This window comes from Portunus trituberculatus, chromosome 50, assembly GCF_017591435.1.
Source record: "Portunus trituberculatus isolate SZX2019 chromosome 50, ASM1759143v1, whole genome shotgun sequence".
NCBI lineage: Eukaryota > Metazoa > Arthropoda > Malacostraca > Decapoda > Portunidae > Portunus > Portunus trituberculatus.
This window is the reverse complement of record NC_059304.1, coordinates 362,501-386,356: the sequence shown is the minus strand read 5'-3', so window position 1 is coordinate 386,356 and position 23,856 is coordinate 362,501. Positions and strand designations below refer to the sequence as shown.

The 23,856-nt window shown below is 37.4% G+C and overlaps 1 protein-coding gene across 3 annotated transcripts in view; it reads right to left on the bottom strand.

Moving 5' to 3' along the window:
• Positions 1–324: 324 nt before the first annotated feature.
• The window catches only part of LOC123499709 (suppressor of fused homolog), a 72,164-nt gene continuing 48,632 nt past the window's right edge, over positions 325–23,856 (bottom strand). For all 3 annotated transcript variants that reach the window (XM_045248115.1, XM_045248116.1, XM_045248117.1), the window contains exons 5-9: positions 16,746–16,914; positions 16,304–16,461; positions 16,051–16,176; positions 1,948–2,155; positions 325–1,377 (exon numbers count right to left, since the gene is read on the bottom strand). In XM_045248115.1, the coding sequence (XP_045104050.1) occupies positions 1,306–1,377; positions 1,948–2,155; positions 16,051–16,176; positions 16,304–16,461; positions 16,746–16,914 (733 nt within the window). In that variant the 3' untranslated portion in view covers positions 325–1,305. The remainder of the gene's footprint in view (positions 1,378–1,947; positions 2,156–16,050; positions 16,177–16,303; positions 16,462–16,745; positions 16,915–23,856) is intronic.

The following is a 23,856-nucleotide window of genomic DNA, read 5'->3' as shown; positions in this document are numbered from 1 at the left end:
AACTCAATTCCTTCACATATGAACTTGACACAACCTACCAAACAACTATCCCTTCATCTTCAATGTGCTCCCTCTCCTCTACACTCACTATCTTCAATCTGTCCTTTACAATATCTCATCTCTGGCTAAAATAGCTTTTATGAAGTTAGGCATTCTAACTTTCTAAGCTGTCTCTGCCATTTTTTTCTCACCCACCTAATTGCTAACTCTGTACATGAGCCTTTTCTGCCTATATATGGAGTATGCTTAACATGGTTGGATTGGGAGGAGAACTGGGGACAGTTCCACTCACACTGCTGTTTTAAACAAGGTGGAATCAAAAGCTTTTTATCTTATCAACTCCTCTCCTCTGACAGACAACCTTCAACAAGTTATTGTGTACCATTGTCAAGGCTTTTTTTTTTCATTTCACATTTCAGCAGTAATATATTTATTGACAAAAACTGGAAAAAAGAAAAAGAAAATTGAATAGCAAATTACAGTAGTAAAAAAGTACTAGTAATAATACTAAATACCTTTACATGCTATATTAAAATGTATGTGTAATCCTGGTCAAAACACATCTGGTACTGTTTGTGACTAGTGTTACATTGCACATCCAACAGTCTGTTTATGTAAGGACACTGTTTTCTAAAAGCAGTTTTTTTTTTTTTTTTTTTTTTTTAATCCAGTTATTTTGTGCTGTAATCTGAAAACAGTAGCATGAGCTAGAAAATCCCCTTTTCATATCCTGTGTTGAAAACTACCTATAATCCACAGAGTACGAATCACCAATATGAATGTATACAAAAAAAATATACACTATAGTTTTGTTTATTAAAGGCATTCATAAAAGGCACTTATGAGAAAATAATTTCCAAAAATCAATTTAGTTGTCATCTGAATTGCACATATCTAATGAAGACAGCAATTTTTAAAAACCTTTCTGATTTAAACTATATACTATTAGCATATTATGCTTGTTGTAGGAGATTATTTTGGGACTGGAAGATACTGAAAAATAAAACATGAAAACACATGAACAAATAATAACAATTCAAAATTGTACAAAATAGCCACACTAACAATATTTATACAGTTTTTCAGTACTTATCAAATTAATAAAAATCACTGAAAAGAAAATTAGATTACCAATTCGTAGTGAATAGATGTTACATATAACCTCAATGTGAGATTCATTAAAATAAATAATTACATAACAACACAAATTAATGTACAATGAACCATTACAAGACCACTACTGATAAAAACAAAGGCAGTAGCAACTCATAATATTTGTCGGCATTTCCAGTAAAGAGGAAATGTCTATGTTTCTTCTGCAACAATTGTGATTGTAAGCTTCCTGTTGGGCCATCTGAAGGTGGTTGGTAGAGAAACCTGCAGAAAAATTATGCATCAGTCAAACATCTTTACCATCCAACTTTTTTTTATCAAATTTAAATCAATTCCAGAATGACAGGTTTATAAATTCAGTTACTATAATGCCCAAAGAACAATAAAGACCCAAATGTGTAGCTTCCTCATAAACAACACCCAAGATGTCTATTGTTTTAGCAAGAAATATCTGACAGCAAAAAAATATGCTACTCAGTATTTAATCCATCTCCTCCATTGAAAATGCATCAAAGTTGGAGCCATCCTACTGGAAGTAGTTCTTCCATTTTGATGTAAGTACATTACATTCTGCATGTTTTCATCTTGAAAACACTTTAAATGGATAATATATGATAACCAATGGGTAATGTATTTACTTAAATATTTTGGTATTTGCAAAAAAATCTGCAATAGACAACTTCAACAGCTCATCTCTACTACTACTACTACTGCTACTACTACTACTACTACTAATAATAATAATAATATTATAGCTAAAATAACACCAGAACATTTGTTTATGGCTCACTGGCAGGGAACAAATGAATGAAAAAAAAAAAAAAAAAAAATCACCTCATCAGGATCTGCCAGGTCTGCCAGGTCTTCAACCAGTGTAGGCAAGAAGTCATCAGCTATAAAGACTTGCAACCATGGTCCCCGGACAGCATAGGGGCAAGTTGCATCAACAAAGGCACCAGCCACGGCAGGGGATACCAATGTTACGGCACCAACATCCACCACAGACTTGAATGTGAAGTGGCGGCCATGTTTCAGACGTCCTCTTTGAGAAAAAAAAATTTTACACATGATTTTCTATTGTTTTTTTGTTACAATTAATTTAAAAGTATCATTACTTTGTTAGATTTTTCTCAATAAAACACTGGTATAATGAAAGAACAGTGAGCAGATCTGAACAATTGAAAGGTACTCGTATAATTCATTAATTAAGAAAAGTAATGTTAAAGAGCAGCTGGGAAGCTGCTTGGTTTTGTCAACTGAGTTTTGTCAATACTTTTACTAGGCATTCTCATTTTGACTAAAATATTAATGGAAAACATTATAAAATAATAGAAATGGTGTTGCAAGTCCTCACTAATGTAAGAAAATTATATGAGAAAAATTAACCAGAGCCATTTTTCAATGCAGCACACTATATTTTTATGTGAAGAGTACTGGCTAAGGACAACAAAAGGAAAGAAAAAAGTTCATGGAAAAGAAAAAAAAAAAAAAAAAAAAATTGGAGGCTAAGTATCTTGAACCCTCCCTATTGAAAGATTTAAGTCATAGGACAGAAGAAATACAGAAATGGGCAAGAAGTTCAAGAGTTTACCAGAAAAGAAACTAAGAACTCTCGTAATGTGAATAGAATATGGAAGTTTTGTGCAGTGATGGCATGGTAGAGAGACGGCATGCAGTTCACAAAACCATAAGAGCAGTTAGCAAGAAAATAATGACAAAAGATAGTAAGGGATGCAACATTGTAGCAATGAGAGAAAGGCTTGAAAACAGTCAGTTAAAGGAGAGAAGTCAGTGTAAGATCAGTTTTGTGTATTAGCAAGATAAAGGTCTAATGGATAACTTTACTGTTACTGGGCATGATAAGGCTTGATATCAAGAAGAGTAGGCAAAAACTAATTGCTGATAATATGATGCCAGATGTATTGACTAAGGATTGACCGATTATTGGCGCCGATATTAAGCATTTTGATGAATATCAGCATCAGCCTTTTTTTTAAATTCGACGGCCGATAAGAGATAAATTTAAAACTGGGTTATTTTGGCTCTGATGCAGCCGTGCCTCTCTGTCTGCTGTCACTACTCTGTCTCAAGCATTGATTCATCCACAGCACCATTTGATTGGTTACAAGCAGAGCCACGGTAACAGCCAATCAGCAGTGAAAGCTGTGCATGCGTGTCACACAGTGAAGAACAAGTTGTGGTGTGGGTTAAAGTTTGGAGGACAGTGGCGGTACTGCCAACTGCTGGTAGTGAGCAATTTCATAGAAACATTTTCAGGAGTAACTTATGAAGATTTCTCCCATGTCCCCCCCGCCACCTTCTATTCTTTCCCTCTATCATTCTTTCGTGTTAATAAACTTATAAGGCAAATAAAACATGTTTATATTATCTATCTATCTATATCTATCTATCTATCTATCTATCTATCTATCTATCTATCTATATATATATATATATATATATATATATACACACACACAGTAATACTCCACTTAACGAACGTTTGTCTAATGAATTTCCGGTTTAATGTAGTCAACCCTCGGCTATCGTGACTTCAGCTATCACGTTTTATTGCTATCAGGCACCCATGAAAAGCTACAAAAATTTCATTATCGCGACCTCAGATGCCTGCTATCGCGCACCTAGCCATGACGTCATGGGATATCTGAGCGTTCATTGGCCAAAACCGCCTTCCCGCCAAGATCAATTCGGCTATTGTGTTTTCGGCTATGGCGCGGCTATTTTGGTCCCAATTGAGCGCGATGGCCGAGGGTTAAGTGTACTATATAAAGTTAGACCAAAAAGTCCGCATAACGTACAACCACATCCGTTTTAGCAAATTTTCTGGATTTGAATGTGCCGGGTGAGGGACTGAATGCGGCAGCTTCGCTGTGATTGGCTGGCCTCTGTCTCTAATGCTCCTGGAGCTGGATCCAAGATTCTTTAACAACGTCAGAGCAACCTCCTGCCACAAAATGGCATCCATGAACGCTTGGAGGGAAGGTGATGAGGTTGCTCTGAGGTTGCTGGGAACACAACCTCTGGAGGTGGTGTTACCGTCTTATATATGCATTTATGTTCACAAAACAACATTTCTATTAGCTTTTTACAAACCTTGCCCCCAAGAAAGGATTGTTTTGTAATGCATAAAGTGAAATCTTATGTGGAATACCAGAAAATAAAGCAGAGATGAGATTGCGCACAGACGATGTGGAGACTCACGGTGACTCGGCTGCTTCTTCTTCTTGTGACCCTTTTAGCCTGCGTGTTGTCTTTCACCTCAAAATTTATTTTTCCACTCCTCTATTGCCTGCTATAACGGATATCATCTCTTAGTATTCATATATGCTGATGCCATGAGGATAACCTGGACTTGGTGGCAGTGAGTGATAGTGAATTAGTAATGAAATACCATGGTATTTCATTACTAATTCACTATCACTCACTGCCACCAAGTCCAGGTTATCCTCATGGCATCAGCATATATGAATACTAAGAGATGATATCCGTTATAGCAGGCAATAGAGGAGTGGAAAAATAAATTTTGAGGTGAAAGACAACACGCAGGCTAAAAGGGTCACAAGAAGAAGCGGCCGAGTCACCGTGAGTCTCCGCATCGTCTGTGGGCAATCTCATCTCTGTTTTATTTTCTGGTATTCCACGTAAGATTTCACTTTATGCATTACAAAACAATCCTTTCTTTGGGGGCAAGGTTTGTAAAAAACTAATAGAAATATATATAATTTTTTTTTAACCCATGTGGTATGTTGGGGGCCAGCCCAGAACGCATCCCCGCTATTTCCATTATTTCCTATGGGAAAATGATGTCTGCTTAACGAATTTCCGCTCTATGAACAGCTTTGACACCCCCTATCCTGTTCGTTAAGCGGAGTATTGCTGTACTATATATATATATATATATATATATATATATATATATATATATATATATATATATATATATATATATATATTAGAGATGTATTGGATATCCACATCTGCATGTGCATCCGCGGAACATCCGCATATTTTTTCATATCCGCATCCGCATCCATAGTTGTGATAATCTGAACATCCGCATCCACCTCCACATCCGCATTTGAGGTGAAATATATATCCGCATCCGCATCCACATCTGCACTCTACATAGGATGTGTGGATACGGATGTGTTCTATGCATTGCACAACCTATAGATTTTACAGTAATATATAGACATGCTTTCACAGACTCGCAGAGTACTGCCTAGTGCTTACAGACTTAAGAGTTCAGACAGAGCTTAGAAATGTGGAGTAAATTTATTAATGTGTGTCTAATAAATTAATTATCTAGTAAAACTAAAGCAAATAATATCACGTATTCATTTCCTTTCAAACTTACACAACGTAATGTGTCTAGAATTTAGGGGAGGGACAGCAGGAGGGAGCGAATTTTACATAGCGACTATGAAGTACAAATACATAGTAGATAAATAGGAAACTGTGAATGGTGGAATGTCAGAAACTTAGTAATGACAGATGAGTGAGTCACTGTGTGTGTGTGTGTGTATTTACCTAGTTGTAATTTTACAGGGCCTGGGTATCATACTCGTGTGGCCCCGTCTCCATATCTACACACATCCAACTTTCCTTTAAAACTATGCACACTCCTCGCTGACACCACCTCCTCACTCAAACTATTCCACACCTCCACACATCTTTGTGGGAAACTATATTTCTTCACATCCTTCAAGCATATTCCCTTGACTATCTTTTTACTATGCGATCTCGTAGTTCTATTTAAATTTTCCTCTCTCAACATCATTTGCTCATTATCCACTTCATCCAGACCGTTCAACAGTTTATAAACCTGTATTAAATCTCCTCTTTCTCTTCTTTGTTCCAAGGTAAGCAAATTCATTTCTTTTAATCTCTCCTCATAGGTCATTTCTGCCAATTCCGGAACCATTTTTGTTGCCATTCTCTGCAATCTCTCCAACTTCCTTATATGCTTCTTTTTATAAGGGGACCAAACCACCCCAGCATATTCCAATCTTGGTCTAATTACCGTACTAATTAATTTCTTCATCATATCTTTATCCATATAATGAAAGGCTAATCCAATATTTCTAATCAAATTATGTTTCTCCAAACATCTTGTCAATATAAACCTCAAACTGCCCATGGTCTTGTATTATCACTCCCAAATCCTTTTCCTTTTCCATCTTTTTCAACACTACTCCTTCACCCATCTTGGCCGTCTTCCACTCTTCCCCATCTCCATCACATGACTTTTGCTCAGATTAAATTCCATCTCCCACCTCTTGCTCCACTCCCAAATCTTATCCAGATCTGCCTGTAAAATTTCACAATCTTCTTCACTCTTCACACACCTACACAACTTCGCATCATCCGCAAACAAATTAATATAACTGTTTACTCCCTCTGGCATATCATTAATATAGACAAGGAAAAGTATTGGTGCCAGCACTGAACCTTGTGGGACTCCACTCTCCACCACCAACCAGTCCGACTTTGCATCCCTTATTACCATTCTCATCTCCCTCCATCTCAAGTAGTTTTCCATCCACTTTAACACTTTCCCTTCAGTCCTCCATAAATCTCTAATTTCCATAGCAGTCTCATGTGAGGTACCTTGTCAAAAGCTTTTTTAAATCCAAATATACACAGTCCATCCATCCTCTCTCTCTTGTATTTTGTCAACCACTCTTGAATAAAAGCTCAGTAGATTTGTTACACATGACCTCCCTTTCCTAAAGCCAAATTGATGATCCGATAATAATTTATGATCCTCCAGGAACCGTATCCAATATTTCTTTATCACCCTCTCACAAATCTTACCGACCACACTTGTTAGAGACACAGGTCTATAGTTAAGAGGCTCTTCCTTACTGCCTCCCTTATAAATGGGCACCACTTCAGCTCTTTTCCACTCTACTGGTACTTCCCTGTTTCTAATGAGCACCTTATAATATCATATAATGGATCAATCAATTCTTCTCTACATTCCTTCAATAATTTTCCTGAAACTTCATCTGGTCCCATCGCTTTATCATCTTTAAGTTCCTCCAACATTTTATATAACTCCTTTTAGGTATCTTAATGTCATCCATGTGCACATTTCCTTGTACATTCTGAGGCTTTACAAACATTGTTTCTTTAGTAAATACTTGTTGAAACCTATTATTTAGCAATTCGCTATATTCTTAGGGTCATCTACTATCCCTTGCTCTCCTTTTAATCTTTCAATGGACTCTCTCTTTTAAGTTTACCATTTATGAACCTGTAAAACAATTTTGGATGTTCCTTACTCTTGTCTACAATATCTTTTCAAATTTTCTTTCTTCCTCCTCCTTACCCTCACATACTCATTTCTCGCCACTCTATAATTCTCCTTATTTAGTATATTCCTGCTCTTTTCCATCTTTTCCAAGCCACATCTCTCTTTTCTTTAGCCTTAACACAAGTTGCATTAAACCAATCCTTTCTTCCTTCCTCTCTCGGTTTATACTTTGGTACAAATTTCATAACTCCTTCTTTATAATATTTCATAAAAATCTCATATTTCTTTTGCACTTCTCTGATTTGTAACATCTCCCAATCTAATGTTCTGAAATAATTTTTCAAACTTTCTGTGTCCATCTTTCTATAATTCAATCTACCACTCCTGTATGTCTCATCTTTCCTTCGCTGTGTTATTGCCATCTGCATTTCCATAACCACATGATCACTCTTCCCCAATGGACATTTGTATTTTATATCCCCACATAGGTACACTTCTCATGTTAACACCAAATCCAGTCTAGCCGGTTCATCATCTCCTCTATATCTAGTATTTTCTTTCACCCTCTGTTCCATCATATTTTCCATCATTAGATTAAGAATCTCTCTCCCATGCTTCCTCTCCAACACCACTTACTAGATTTTCCCAATCCACCTCCTTACAATTAAAATCTCCTACTAGTATCACCTTTCTTTTCCAGTTAATACACTTTCCAAACTCTGTAAAGTATCCTTGATCATATTGTCGTATTCCTTAATGTCCAAGAATTTGTTTTAGGAGGTACATAGGTCACCATGATTATTAATTCTTTTCCATCACTTTTTAACCTTATGCTTATCACTTCTGCGTTGTTCTTCCCATACCAAACCTTATCCACATTTATCTCCTTCTTCGTCATAATCATAACTCCTCCTCCACCTTTACTCTCTATCCTTTCTCCATATATTATATTTATTATCCAAATTTACCTTTGTTTTTCATGTAATTTTGTCTCAGTCAAACACACTATATCAGGCTTCTCCACCATCATATAGTCTTGCAATTCCAATCTATTTGACAGTATCCCATCTATATTAGTATACATTACGGTTCACCCACTGCTCCCTCTAGGGGTTCCTCCACATTCCTTCTCTCCACATACCACTTTCTGACTCTCTCCTATAACTCTCCAAAAAAAAACTTTTCTTTTTCCTCTTCGGAGCGTTCATCATTTTGCCTTCTCGCCTCTTCCAACAATTCCTTATATCTTCTCCTCTCTTCCTCATTTCTATTTTTTCTAATGTACACCTCTTTACAACCTTCTACCTGTCTTAATTTTGATGTTCTATATAAGATGTCCTCCGCAGATTGTTGTGACTTCAGTACTACTTTAATCGGTCTCCTTACCCCGTCCTTATACGGACCCAGTCTATGGATCTCTTCCACTTTTTCTTGTAGGTCTTTTTTTTTTCATCATCATTTAGATTTTTGAACAGATCTCTTACCGTTTTTAATTCTTCCTTAATTCTCTTAGGCTTATGTTATATTTTGTTCTTTCATCCCAAATATTAACACACTCTTCTTCTTTTCTGCTATTTCTCTTATCAATGTTTCCTTATTCTTCATAACATTAACCAGTTCCTTTCTTTTTTTGTCTTCTTTCAACTGATCTTAAATTATTTCTTGTAATCAAATCATCTCTGCTTCCCCTCGACTCAGTCCATTGTGTTTTCTTCAGTTCCCACTCCCTTTCAAACCTTTCATTCTGCTCACTGATCATTTCCTTAAAGTCATCTTTCTCCTTTACTACTCTCTCCATTTTCTCCTCCAACCGTCTCTTGTATTTTTCAACCTCCACATTCAAGTGTGCATTCTCATCCACCAATCGTTTTTCATTTTCCTCCAGTCTCTTAACTTTTTCCTTCAAAGTCTTGCGGAATTCTCTATCCTGCTCCTCCTCACTCCTCTGAACTTTTAATTCCTTCACCAACTCCTCAAATCTCTTCTCCAACATTACCAGTCTACCCTGCATTGTTGCTCCTTTTGAAGATGGACTCATGTTTTGACTGGCCACTTTCGGTTTTGCCTCATCAGCATATTTTGAATTTGGCAACTTATTTCTTACCGGTCTATCCATTTTATTTCACTCTTCTTGGGAGCATGTGGGTGTGTGGTGGTGTGCACTGGGGGCCAGGCCTGGTAGTTACGTGTGTGTGGTGGGATGCGTTGGCGGCTGTTATGGCTGGCCTTTGTGTGGTTCCCGCTTAGTCGTTTGAAGTGCGGAGGTTTCCACCCCTCCGATCACTCTTATGTACACTCCACCAGGCTACGTTCATTCTGTACACTCGTTCACTCGCTCTAGTCGCCGTTTAGTACCAATAACGGTTCTCACTCCAAGCACATTGCTTAGCGTGTGGAGTGTTAGTTAGATGCCACTCTGAGCAGGAGGCACGTCCGCTCTCCATGGAGTGAAGAGTGTGTGTGTGTGTGTGTGTGTGTGTGTGTGTGTGTGTGTGTGTGTGTGTGTGTGTGTGTGTGTGTGTGTGTGTGTGTTTTACCTAGTTGTATTTACCTAGTTGTAGTTTTACAGGGCCTGGGGTTTACGCTCGTGTGGCCCCGTCACCATATCTACACTTATCCAATTTTTCTTTAAAGCTATGCACAATCTTTGCTGACACCACTTCCTCACTCAAACTGTTCCAAGTCTCAACACATCTTTGATGGAAACTATATTTTTAACATCTCTCAGACATCTGCCCTTCTCAGTTTTTTACTATGCGATCTTGTGCTTCGAATGTCATATTCTTCTCTCAGGATAAGTTTCTCATTATCCACCTGATCCATTCCATTAATCAATTTATAAACTTGTATCAGATCCCCACTCTCCCTTCTCTGTTCCAGGGTTCGTAGATCCATAGCCTTTAGTCTCTCTTCTGGAACCATTCTTGTAGCCATTTTTTGTAGTCTCTCCAACTTCCTTATATATTTCTTTTTATGGGGTGGTCCACACAACTCCTGCATATTCCAATCTGGGTCTTATTATAGTACTATTCAATTTCTTCATCATTTCTTTGTCCATGTAGTGAAATGCTAATCCAATATTCCTTAGCAAATTATGTCTCTCTGAAAATTCTATCAATATGGCTTACCGGTGGATTGCTTTCTTCCATCATCACTCCCAAGTCCTATTCCTTTTTTACTTTCTCTAGTTCTACTCCATCTCCCATCTTATAGATTCCCACTGGTCGTCTTTCACTCTTTCCCATTTCCATGACATGGCTTTTGTCCACATTGAATTCCATCTCCCACTTTTTACTCCATTTCCAGATCTTATTTAGGTCTTCCTACAGTATTTCACAATCCTCTTTTTGTTTTATAACTCTACACAGTTTGCATCGTCCCCAAACAGATTTATGTAGCTGTTCACTTCCTCTGGCATGTCATTTATATATATGAGAAAAAGTATTGGTGCCAATACTGACCCCTGTGGCACTCCGCTTTCTACTGCTCTCCACTTGGACTTCATATCTTTAATTACCGTCCTTATTTCTCTCCCCCTCAAGTAATTTTCCATCCATCTCAATGTGCTTCCTTTTAAGCCACCCTTCTCCTCTAACTTCCACAGTAATCTTTCATGTGGCACTTTATCAAATGCCTTTTTTAAATCCACATAAATACAGTCAATCCATCCCTCTCTTGTACTCTATCAACTATTCTAGAGTAGAAACTCAGTAAATTTGTTACACATGACCAACCTTTTCCAAAACTAAATTGGCTATTTGATAATAATTTGTCTTCAAGAAACTCGATCCATTGTTTCTTTATACTTTTTCACACATCTTGCATATTACACTAGTTAGTGATACCGGTCTGTAATTTAAAAGTTCTTCCTTCCTTCCTTTCTTATACATGGGAACCACCTCAGCTCTTTTCATTCTACTGGTACTGTTCCATTTTCTATTGAGCACTTTATGATGTTGTGTATATATACGACTTGCTAATTCTTCCCTATATTCTTTTAATATTCTGACTTCATCTGGTCCCATTCCCTTCTCTTCATCTAATTCTATCATCAACTCTTTTATTTCAAGCTTGGTTACTTTAATCTCTTTCATATAGATGGTCTCTCTATTACCCTGTGGTCTTTCAAATTTGGATCTCCTGAAATTTACTATTTAACAGTTCTGCCATATTTTTGGGTCTTCTACCATCCCGTTCTCTCCTTTTAACCTTTCTATTGCTTCTTTTTGCCTTATTTCTTCATTTATGAATCTGTAGAACAATTTTGGTTGCTCCTTACATTTATCAACAATGTCCTTTTCATAGTTCCTTTCCTCTTCCTTCCTCACCTTAGCATATTAATTTCTTGTTGCTTTGAATTTTTGCTTATTTTCTGGATTTCTATTTCTCCTCCACCTTTTCCATGCTCCATCTCTTTTCTCCTTTGCACTAGCACACCTTGCGTTGAACCAATCTTTCTTTCCTTCTTCTTTAGGTCTATATTTCGGGACATATTCCCTTTTTATTTAATAGTTCTGCCATACTTTTTGGGTCTTCCACCATCCCGTTCTCTCCTTTTAACCTTTCTATTGTTTCTTTTTGCCTAATTTTTCCATTTATGAATCTGTAGAACAATTTTGGTTGCTCCTTACATTTTTCGACAATGTCTTTTTCGAAGTTCTTTTCCTCGTCCTTCCTCACCTTAACATATTCATTTCTCGCTGCTTTGAAGTTTTCCTTATTTACTGGATTTCTACTTTGTGTGTGTGTGTGTAATTCACTGTTTGACCTGCTGCAGTCTCTGACGAGACAGCCAGACGTTACCCTACGGAACGAGCTCAGAGCTCATTGTTTCCGATCTTTGGATAGGCCTGAGACCAGGCACACACCACACACCGGCCTGTGTGTGTGTGTGTGTGTGTGTGTGTGTGTGTGTGTGTGTGTGTGTGTGTATTTACCTAGTTGTATTTACCTAGTTGTAGTTTTACAGGGCCTGGGCTTTATGCTCGTGTGGTCCCGTCTCCATATCTACACTTATCCAATTTTTCTTTAAAACTATGTACACTCTTTGCTGACACCACTTCCTCACTCAAACTGTTCCAAGTCTCAACACATCTTTGCGGAAACTAAATTTTTAACATCTCTCAGACATCGTCCCTTCCTTAGTTTCTTACTATGCGATCTTGTGCTTCTAAAGTCATATTCTTCTCTCAGGATCAGTTTCTCATTATCCACTTCATCCATTCCGTTAATCAATTTATAAACTTGTATCAGATCCCTCTCTCTTCTCTGCTCCAAGGTTGGTAGATCCATTGCCTTTAGTCTCTCCTCATATGCCATCCCTTTAAATTCTGGAACCATTCTTGTAGCCATTTTTGTAGTCTCTAATTTTCTTATGTGTTTCTTTTATGGGAGTCCACACAACTCCTGCATATTCCAATCTAGGTCTTATTTTAGTACTTATCAATTTCTTCATCATTTCCTTGTCCATATAGTGAAATGCTACTCCAATATTCCTTAGCAAATTATACGTCTCTGAAAATTCTATCAATATGGCTTACCGGTTGATTATTTTCTTCCATTGTCACTCCCAAGTCCTTTTCCTTTTTTACTTTTTCTAGTTCTACTCCATCTCCCATCTTATAGATTCCCACTGGTCGTCTTTCACTTTTTCCCATTTCCATGACATGGCTTTTGTCCACATTGAATTCCATCTCCCATTTTTTGCTCCATTTCCAGATCTTGTTTAAGTCTTCCTGTAGTATTTCACAATCCTCTTTTTGTTTAATGACTCTGCACAGTTTCGCATCGTCCGCAAACAGATTTATGTAGCTGTTCACTCCTCTGGCATGTCATTTATATATACGAGAAAAAGTATTGGTGCCAATACTGACCCGTGGCACTCCGCTGTCTACTGTTCTCCACTTGGACTTCATATCTTTAACTATCGTCCTTATTTCTCTCCCCCTTAAGTAATTTTTCATCCATCTCAATGTGCTTCCTTTTAAGCCACCCTTCTCCTCTAACTTCCATAGTAATCTTTCATGTGGCACTTTATCAAAAGCCTTTTTTAGATCTAAATAAATACAGTCAACCCATCCCTCTCTCTCTCTTGTACTTTATCAACTATTCTAGAGTAGAAACTCAATAAATTTGTCACACATGACCGACCTTTTCTAAAACCAAATTGGCTATTTGATAATATTTTGTTGTCTTCAAGAAACTCAATCCATTGCTTCTTTATTACTTTTTCACACATCTTGCATATTACACTAGTTAGTGATACCGGTCTGTAATTTAAAGGTTCTTCCTTCCTTCCACTCTTATATATGGGAACCACCTCAGCTCTTTTCCACTCCACTGGCACTGTTCCATTTTCTATTGAGCATTTTATGATGTTGTATATTGGACTTGCTAGTTCTTCCCTACATTCTTTCAGTATTCTGCCTGAGACTTCATCCGGTCCCATTGCCTTTTCCTCATCCAATTCCGTCATCAACTTTTTATTTCAAGCTTGGTTACTTTAATCTCTTTCATATAGACAGTCTCTCTATTACCCTGTGGTCTTTCAAATTTGGATTCCTTAGTAAAGACCTCCTGAAATTTACTATTTAACAGTTCTGCCATACTTTTGGGTCTTCCACCATTCCGTTTTCTCCTTTTAACCTTTCTATTGTTTCTTTTTGTCTTATTTTTCCATTTATGAATCTGTAGAACAATTTTGGTTGTTCCTTACATTTTTCGACAATGTCCTTTTCATAGTTCTTTTCTTCTTCCTTTCTCACCTTAGCATATTCATTTCTTGCTGTTTTGAAGTTTTCCTTATTTTCTGGATTTCTGTTTCTTCTCCACCTTTTCCATGCTCCATCTCGTTTCTCCTTTGCCCTAGCACATCTTGCATTAAACCAATCTTTCTTTTCTTCTTCTTTAGGTCTATATTTCGGAACATATTCCTGACCCCAGTTTTGTATATTTCCAAAATAAGTTATATTTCTCTTGAACTGTTAATGAGTTTTCCATCTCCTCTCAGTTTACGTTTTTAAAATAGTTCTTGAGATTCTCAACATCAGGCTTTCTGTAATTTGTGTGTGTGTGTGTGTGTGTGTGTGTGTGTGTGTGTGTGTGTGTGTGTGTGTGTGTGTGTGTGTGTGTGTGTGTGTGTGTGTGTGTGTGTGTGTGTGTGTGTGTGTGTGTGTGTGTGTGTGTGTGTGTGTGTGTGTGTGTAAGGGAGATGGAGAGGAGGCTTATTAGCCTTGCAAATGTTTCCATAATTATACAAATAATAATGTTGAAAAATGTGAACCGACAGTGCTGAGCTATTCTTATTGCATGAGTTTTCCTGTTGTCACCATGTTTCCCCTGATGTAGTGAGTTGCCGATGAAAAGATTTTCACAGAGGAAGTGTAATATTAGCTGTTGTTTTATTATTATTATTATTATTATTATTATTATGGGCTTTTCAATGTATTTCTTACTAGAATTTAATGCAATGAAGCATTATTATACAGTAATTTTCTTTTCCCATTTGCTAAGCATCTTGAAAATCTATAATACTGATCCATAAGTTGTAAACTGGCATTCTGAACATAAGTCCTACATAGTACACTGGCAGGTCATCAGTTTGGTAAGAGCTTGCCTTCGAAGTAAGAAGTACTGCTCCTTCCTTGCTTGCTCCTTGCTGATAAACAGTTTGCCAGTGTTTGTGTTTAAAAGGATATTATAATCAAGTTTACAAAGCCTTATTGCTCTCTGTGCTGACTGCTATAGCAGCTGAAAATGGCATCACATAGCAGTGAAGTGTGGAAATATTTCATGAGTAAGTCAAGTGACCTAGCACAATGTCTATTGTGCAAGAAAGATTATTCACCAAAGGGACATGGAACTACATCTTGAAATCAGTGCATAAAGAACAGTTTGAAGAGTTAATGGCAAAAGAGAGAAAGAAGTTGTAAGAAAAATAAATATAGAAAAAACACCTTTGCAAAAGCAAAGACAGATGCTAAGCAAAGGAATGTTGCTAAGTAATTTCAGAGTGCAAAATTATGGGATGCTTCTAACTCTGAGGCAAAGAAACTGGATTAATGCACAGCAGAAATGTTAGTCATGGATGAATTAAATAGATGAATTAAATACTTTCAAAGAGAGAAGTATCAACTATTAGGACACCATTTGAACTCATCTGGCAGTATTTTGGTTCTCCCAAATGTTTTTATTTGTTACTTCTGCTGTCTGCATGGTCTGACACTGAAGCAGGCTTTTTTTTTGTCCTCTTGGTCAGGGCACTTGATGTAAAAACATCTGCATCAGCGAGGATGTCATATTTTGATATCCGCATCCGCATTTGCATCTAAATTTTAGCAGACTGATATCCGCATCCACATTTGCATTCGCAAAATGACATCTGTACATACATCCGCATCAGCGGGTGTCTGAAATTCGACATCCGATACATCTCTAAAATATACATATATATATATATATATATATATATATATATATATATATATATATATATATATATATATATATATATATATATATATATATATAAACAGAAAATGAATATCAGTTACAAATATCGGTTATCGGCCTCCTTGATTAATAATCGGTAATGGTATTGGCCCTGAAAAAAACATATTGGTTGATCTCTAGTATTGACTAACTCCTCTGTCTCTTACCTGAGTGCAAGGGGCAGCAAGGCACCTGATTCCAGATTGATGGTGAGGTGCAAGGATTCCAGCCGCCTTGTCACAAAGAGTTCAGCAGAATCTGAGGTTGCCACATTGCCCTCCACATTTCCTTCACTGACAGAAAAATGCATCTTTTAAAACAAGGTAGCTGATTTGGAGGTTTCTGGTAAGAAACTTCCAAGAAACATACATCAGATAATATGAACAATAAGATATTAGAAAACAGCTAAATCATTTTCACCTGGCTTCCTTGCCCTGTGTACTACAACTCTTGCCTCCCTGCAAGAGGCCTTTCTGTAGTGTTGTTTTAATCTGCTCACTCTCCACATGAGTAATGTGTGGCATGGACTCACTCTCCAGTTCTGTCTGAGCCTTGAGAGAATGTACAGACAAAGGTGCCTGAAAAGCATATCTAAATTTAAACTTTTTAAATGTGAAGGAAGTGTTTTATAGATTTGTAGTGTAAAGAAAATAAGCTAAAAGCTAAAAGATAGTCAGGAATCAGTTTTACACTAAACAGAAAAAGTGGATAAAAGCATAATGAATATTTTAATATTTGATAGCATATCTACATTCATTAAAATGATCTTTTTTTGCTTCTATGTCTAAAAGTTTTCTGAAACATCTTTACTTTTGCACTTCAGTCAAAAACTAAGGATTTTTTTCATCACACTGTCTCTTACCAGAATGCCACCCATTTCTGTTTCTGTCCAGACTATCCTTGAAGATACCCCTGAGAGATTTGATCCTTCACTCTCAATTCCATTTTCAACTTCTTCAGCAACAGATGGCTCCAGTTCATAGATGCTTTCCCCTCGACGCATGTCTGTCACCAGCCATAAACCACCTGCACTGTAACACACACACAAAAATAAATAAATAAATAAATAAAAAATAAAAATAAAATAAAAATAAATAAACAAAATAATAATAAATAAATAAAATGAATAAAATAAAATAAAATAATTTGACTGATAATGTAATAAACAAATGCATCAAACATTTCCTCCAATTAACCTTTATTGAGCTTCTTAGTGATGTTCTCTACATGTACCATAATAATGTTTAACCTTTATTGAGCTTCTTAGTGATGTTCTCTACATGTACCATAATAATGTTTAACTTCATAAATACCTTCCTGAACCTTTCATCTACTCTAAACTCTTTAAAGTGGATGAGGCACATCCACTAGATAAAACAATAAGTTGGTGTACTCTAAATACTAATATTTTCCATTTCCAGTCTGCTGCCAATATGTAAATGCATATACAGTGGTATTCTGAGATAAGAGTTTAATTCATTCTGTGACAGAGCTCGTATCTCAAAAAACTTGTATTTCAAAAAACATTTTTCCCATTGAAATGCATTGAAATGCCATTAATCTGTTCCAGCCTCCCCAAAAAGAGCTCCCCTATTTTTTTTACGTGGTAAGAAAAGATATTTATAAATGATAAAATGATAGTTATTGAACACAAACATAATAAAATATAATAAAAGACTACTCTTATAAAGTATTTTTTATCTCGGGAGATATTTGTACATTCAATGAGATGTTACTGCATTCCCAACCCTCACTTGGAACTGTTGATCAGCTGGAGTGTACAAATATAGCCACCCACAGAAGACTGGCTGCTCTAATAAACACAAAAGAGCTCATTGACAATCCTCTAAACATTACTCATTGAATAAATGAAGTTGTAAGTAGGAGAGAGAGAGAGAGAGAGAGAGAGAGAGAGAGAGAGAGAGAGAGAGAGAGAGAGAGAGAGAGAGAGAGAGAGAGAGAGAGAGAGAGAGAGAGAGAGAGGGGGGGGGGAGAAGCACCTTAGAGGTTTGTTTACATTCCCCCCCCACCCCATGATAAGCCTCTCATTGATGGAGGAGGTAGGAGGAGATAGGAAAAATTTGTTTTGCCTTTTCAGTTACTTACACATGTATACTTTATCAGTGCATAAACATATATGAAATAACAGCAAATGTTTATTTAGGGCTCTTGCCTCGGATATGTATGTTTTTGGCTAATGGTGAAAAATGGTTAAGGAGGAGGAAGGAAGGAAGAAAGGATGCAGGCACCATTCACACATAAACATTAAACATAAATTGAAACTGCACTTCCTTTGGACAAGACAGGTCAGTAAACAGTACGAAAATGATGAAAGAATATTCCCAGTGCATGAGATCCATGGGAAACATGTAGATACTAGCTCAGCTGAAGCTGGACCAATGCACCGAGCTGCCGACTAGAGCGGCAACATCCTCAAGTGTGACTCGTATCTCAAAATAAAAAATGACCAAATCGTAGCTCATATCTGAAAAAAACTCGTATCTCAAGGTACCACTGGATTGTGAAAAAATAGATGCACATTATGCTATTGCACTTTTTGTGGATTTAATTGCACACAAACACACACAGCTACCACCATACAAGCCAGATGTATAACAACAGCTCCAATAACTGCAGACTGCAGACTGTGAGGCTCAGCAAAACACAATCATGTACTACAGGGAGAGAGGGGGCTAGGCAAATGATCCTGTCTCCTAAGATATTTTGAATTTGCTCGCCTTGAGGGCAAAAAAGTATGGAAAGGGAGGAGAGTATAGATGACACTGCCATCAATGCAAACAAGGGAGCGAGACCTAGAGAAACACAAATGATTGATATACCTTTGCGACTAGGAAGTTAGAATAGTGAAAGGGAATTTTCCGGTTTCAAGGAGGAAAAAACGAATACGTGATGGATAATCACAGTGGAAAAAGAAATTAAGTGTTTGATGGGGATGACTGCTATGGTTTTTGAAAAGCAAGATCAGCTAATTGAGGAAAACAAGGAAATGAGGAAGAAGTGTGATAAACTAGAAAATACAGTTAAAATGAACAATGACATGAAGAAAACTCTGGATAAAACAAAAAGGGAAAACAGCATCCTTAAGGGTAAATTTGAGGCCTATGAAGTGGCATTACAAGGCCTACAGGAAAAGCTTGACACTAATGTGGGGACAGGAGAGGGGATAAGCAAAGCAAAACTGGAAGAATGGAAGATGGTCTGGAAAAAAAAGAAGAAAAAAAAAAGTAGTTAAGCAAGAAATTAAAGAGAAAATGAAGGACACAGTCATATAGGTGATCAGAAAAAAAGGAAGAGTTAGTGAGAGATATGGTGGACAAAAAGAAGCGTATGGTTATATATCGACTAGAAAAGAAAAAAAACCCAGTGAAATTTGTGAGAGAAAAGGAGAAAGAAATGATTAAGCAAATTATCTCAGTGGTTCCAGATGAAGACCAGAGTTTTGAAAAAGAAGTAGAAGAAATTACAGACTTGATAAATATAGTGAGGGAACCAAAAGACCACTAAAAGTTAAAATGAGATCACAAGTAAGGATATAAGAAATATCACCGAGAACTGGAAAACTGGCTGGTAACAGAACAATCATATTTGAAAAAGGAGATATGAATCAGGAAGAAAGGGAAAAAGAGAGAAATGACAAGTGAAGCTAAGAAAAAAACGAAAGGACAAAGAACGAGAAGAAGAATTCTACTGGAGAGTGCTAGACATGAGGCTGAGGAAATGGTATATTCGGGAAAGGGAAGGAAAGCATTAAGAGTCGTGTATACAAACATAGATGGATTTATATCAGGAAGGTTGGAAATGAGAGATTATAGATTGGAAAAAGGACCAGACATGGTATGTATAACAGAAACAAAGTTAAGTGAAGACATCCAAGTGAACTTTAAAGAACAGGGCTGTAATGTTTGGAGGAGACACAGAAGGGGAAAAGCAAGAGGAATATTGATAATGACTCCAGAGTACAGTAAAACCTCGCTTGACGAACGTCTCTAGGGACGAACAATTCGGGAGACGACCAAAAAATTTGTCAATATATCGACCCAGGGGATGAACGATATTTCGGGGGATGAACGCGGTTAAATGGCTCGCCGGCAGGTGAGCTGTTTGTGTGAGAGCCAACCCGGTTATCACACAACAACAAAACAAAACATAAGCACAAAAGAAAATAGAAACAGGAACATATGAAAAATATTACATAACATAATCTCCATGCCACCATGATTTTCTCCTGTTTTTCCTGGGCATCGTGATGTTACCGGCGTGCTTTACTGTAGCTTCCTCAGCGTTATCCTCGCTGCTCTGGTGGCTCTCAGCGTTGCTGTCATCATCATCCTGGCCATGTCCAGGTACTGCAGATTGTGGAACATCCATTGCAGCCGTTTCCTCGCTCACCTGGCAAGGAACACCGCCCTACTGCCCGCTCCTCTCACACTGAGCATCACCTCCGAGGATCAAAGGAACTTCCTGGCCATGTACCTTTAACTTCCCTTCTTGGAAGTCCAAACTTGCTCCCACACGTGTGAGGAAGTCAATCCCTAGGAGGCAAGGGTCTTCCAAAGGCAGAGATGAAGACTGGCAATCTTTCCATGTTTCCCACGCCGATGTTCACTATAATGGGGCCCCACATAGCGGCACTGACGTGTGACGCTACACAGCTGTTGTGTAGCTCTGGCACGCTGCGCACATCCAAAGTCCTCTCTCATGACTGTCTTCTTGGATCTTGTCTGTCTTCCTCCCCATCCTCCTCTCCTCCATTCCATCATGCCATCAACGTCCAGTCTTTCAAGTAAATAACCTTTTCTTTTTTATTCATTTTATTATCATTTTGATAGCATTTAGGTAAGTCAAACAATTTAGGCTTTCTATAATTATTTCGTTCATGTCATGCATACATTAAAGGTCTATTTTGAATGGGTTTTATTGACAAAAGTATGATTTTTTTTTTTTGGTCTGGAACAGATTAATGGTATTTCAATACATTCTTATGGGAAAAATTGATTCAGGGGACGAACAAATTGGGTGACGAACAGGATTTAGGAATGAATTATGGTCGTGAGCTCAGGTTTTACTGTATATACAGGTGGAGGAGGTACAGTACTGAGATGGATGGGCAGAGGTTTTAAGTGTAACAATTAGAACCAGTGGGAGGGAAAAAGGAGTATCATAGTTGCATGCCACCAAAAACTAATACATGGAGGCTTGATGTACATAGAGAAATGCAAAGGGAAGTGGTAAGTTGCCTGGACAATATGTTAAGTAAGGAAGGACATAAGAGTGCTACTTGTGGGAGATTTAAACTGCAAACGTGTAAATTGGGAAGAAATAGATGCAAACAGTCACACTGGACGTTGGGAGAAGGAAATGTTACAAGTGGCAAATGGTAAACATAGGAAAAATGAGTGAAGATATAAAGAACCATCTATGCTGGATTTGGTATTCACAAAAAATAAAATGGAGCCTTATCCAAACATCAAATATCAGCCCAATGGGAAAAAGTGATCATGTGGTCCTAGAAATCAATTTAGAGGATCAGGATATTATGAAATGCAATGTGTGACACCAAAAAAAAAAAAAAAAAAAAAAAAAAAAAAAGACAACCACACCATGTCAAATTTTGAAGGATTAAGAAGTTTCTTTGATACTATTGATTGGAAGGAAATTATGCAAGGCAAGACAATTCAAGAGAAGTATGATATATTCCTAGACAAGTTTAATGAAGTGGTAAAGAGTCATGTTTCCAAATACAGAGTAAAAGAGAGCAAACACAAGTGGTATAATGCTATATGTGCAAAAGCTAAAAAGTGTAAGGATGTAGCATGGAAAAAATTAAGGAAGCAATGGAATGAAGCAAATTGGAAGCAGTATAAAGAGGCATGGAACAAATACATTAGGATAAGAAGAGAGGAGAGAAATTTTGAAAAGGATTTGGTGAAGAGATGTGAAAAGGAAACCAAGATTTTTTATAAGTATGTAAATGGACAAATAACATAGAGAAATCATTAAGTTAATTAAGGAAAATAGGATATATGAAACAAAGGAAGAAACAAGTGAACTTATGAATGAGAGCTTTAAATCAGTATTTAATGAAGAGGGAGATTTCATAGAGCCAAGCAGCCAAGAGACACAGGAAAGATTAAGATAAATCGTGATACAAAAACAGAACAATAGAGAATTATTATAAAAGGTGGATGTAAGATCTAAAAGTGTTGATGCTTCTTGCCAGTTTTTCTACATGATTGGGAATACAGTGTATCCGGATCACCACTATCCGGAGCTGTCCTCACCCAGCTCCAGCACCAGTCACACCCACAGCCACCCAGCCACCCCACTGCCACCACCCACTCCCTCACCAATGTCATCATCGGCACTGCCCACACCATCTCCACGCACCTCTACACCACAGCCCAGACAGGTTTGTGTTTGTTTGTTTTTCAATTTTAATAATTTCATTTTTATATTATTTTTCTTCTTGTTTGTCTTGTTTTATTGATCAAGTTTGCAGTGTGTACAAATGTTCCACCACATCATCATGGTGGCCAACTTCAGTGTTGAGGAAGAGCTGGCTTCTTCCTACTCCCCCCACCACTTTTTGCTATGTGTACGTACGTCCCAACACCACTTACTGCTGTGTGTACGTCCCACCACTCTTTGTACTGTTTATGTACCATTTTTTGTTCCAAATTATATATCTAATGTGCTTTAATACATTGTTTTCTTACTCTTTTGGGTTATGTACATGTTTTTCTCAATTTATAAGGGGTCGAGAGAGGAAATTCCATGTATATGGCAGGGCCTTGGCTGCTATGATCTGGATACATGGGCGATTACTGCAATAGTATCCCAAATATCTTGTATTTCTATTTCTAGCTTTGCTACAGTCAAAGAGTCACGATCCTGAAGCTGTTTTTTAATGATATGCCACATGTACTCTATGGGATTCAGGTCTGGTGAATTCCCAGACCACTTTTTGAAGTAGTTTTCATCACAGTCCTCTAACCACTGGGTAACAAACCAAGCTGTGTGAGCAGATGTCTTGCATAAACCAACTAGCGATACACTTTTCAAAACCATCAGGAAGGTTATCACACAATAACTTGAAATAACTGTGCGGATTTATACTCTCATGTTTTTTTTTAAGAAACACAAAAATGCCAACTCCACCAAATGCAAAGCAACCCCACACCATAACAATTGGAGCATGCTTTACCACTTTAGCTGTATAGTGTGGGTCATTGGGGTCAGACCCCTTGGGGCACCTCACATGCTTAGATCTGCAGCCCAACAACACCACAAATGTTGACTCGTCACTCCACAAGACTTAGTCCCAGTCTTCTAGGGTCCAATCTCTATACTTCTTACAAAAACAAGAACTACAATATTGTAAATCTTTGAGTAAATGATCAGAGATACATGCTACAGACACATCCTGAACCAGTGAAGGATTACTTTCTTTTAATTTTCCAGCTGTGTGTGTTGGATTTTTATTCAACTGCTTCCTAATGATCTAAGAAGTACGATTTGAATTTTCCTTGGCCGACCAGAGCAAAGCTTGTGGATAAGAATGGTGTCACCTCCCCCCATCTCAAAATTTCTTGGTCCATTTTTTTAACTTCCTGCACTCCTTATAGAAGGTTATAATAGCAACAATTGTGTCTCTTCCCAGCTCTTTATCACTTCCCATTTCAGAGATATTGAGGCAAAAACACAAAGACCACCACAAAAAAACTTGCAATCTGTGTGATAAATGCTTGCACACTGACACCACATGGGCCTGGAAGCGACTCAACAGAGTTGCCAAGTCGTGGGTATTGTCTCTGCTAAATAATGCTACAAACCATACCATTGAAAAATAACAAAAAATTTGGTCGCAGATTAGGTATTTTTTGTGTTTTGAGTGTAGTGAAAAGTTTGGGCGACCTGTAATTTTTCGCCCAAACTTTCCACTACGATTTTGT